Source organism: Arachis ipaensis, chromosome B10 (assembly GCF_000816755.2).
Source record: "Arachis ipaensis cultivar K30076 chromosome B10, Araip1.1, whole genome shotgun sequence".
Classification (NCBI taxonomy): domain Eukaryota; kingdom Viridiplantae; phylum Streptophyta; class Magnoliopsida; order Fabales; family Fabaceae; genus Arachis; species Arachis ipaensis.
In genome coordinates, this window is record NC_029794.2 from 134,426,275 (window position 1) to 134,426,989 (window position 715).

The following is a 715-nucleotide window of genomic DNA, read 5'->3' on the forward strand; positions in this document are numbered from 1 at the left end:
GGTAAACGCCAAATGCAACAAGCCATGCCACCTTAGTAAAATGATGACATATTCATAATATTGACATGTTTCAAAAGAATAATATTTTAATAAGAAGAAGGCTAGAAAACAATATTTTTAATAAAAAAAAAAATCAACCACCTAACCTTTCTTATAATAAATTCCAACAAAAAGAACAACCGGAAAATTTAAGCAACATTATCATATTTATTTATTAAAAATATTATTTATATACTAAAATTAGTTATCAAAATCATATATAAAGAGACACATCTAAAAAATATATCTATAAAGACATTTCTATTAAATACAGCCATAAAAAAAATATTTTTATTAGACACATCTACGAAGACACTTCCATTAAACACAATTATAAATAAGAGTTAGTGGAAATTGACAGAAATGCTGTTGGTAATCATTTAACGACTTTCATAAAATTGATTGGACCTAAATTTTTATTTAATTATATACATACCTAATAGCAAAAGCAATGCTTTCTCAACAGAATCAGGAAGCTTAGGACAAATGAAAGATCCAACAACAAAAGGAGGAATTAGAGTGACGACTTCCAAACCATTCTCTTCACCAAATTGAAGCACTGCCTTCTCTGTTAATGTCTTCGCAACTCCATAAGACCAACCATATGGTTTCATATTTCTAAGATATTCCACATTGCTCCAACTACTCTCATCCACTGCCTCCACTTCGCCCTCTT

General features: G+C 29.1%; 1 protein-coding gene across 1 annotated transcript in view; it reads right to left on the reverse strand.

The window, feature by feature from the left end:
- The window catches only part of LOC107624299 (vestitone reductase), a gene marked incomplete in the record, with an annotated part of 3,935 nt that overhangs the window by 1,801 nt on the left and 1,419 nt on the right, over positions 1-715 (reverse strand). Inside the window, 1 exon segment of the mRNA XM_021113573.1 lies at positions 476-715. Coding sequence (XP_020969232.1) covers positions 476-715 — 240 coding nt within the window.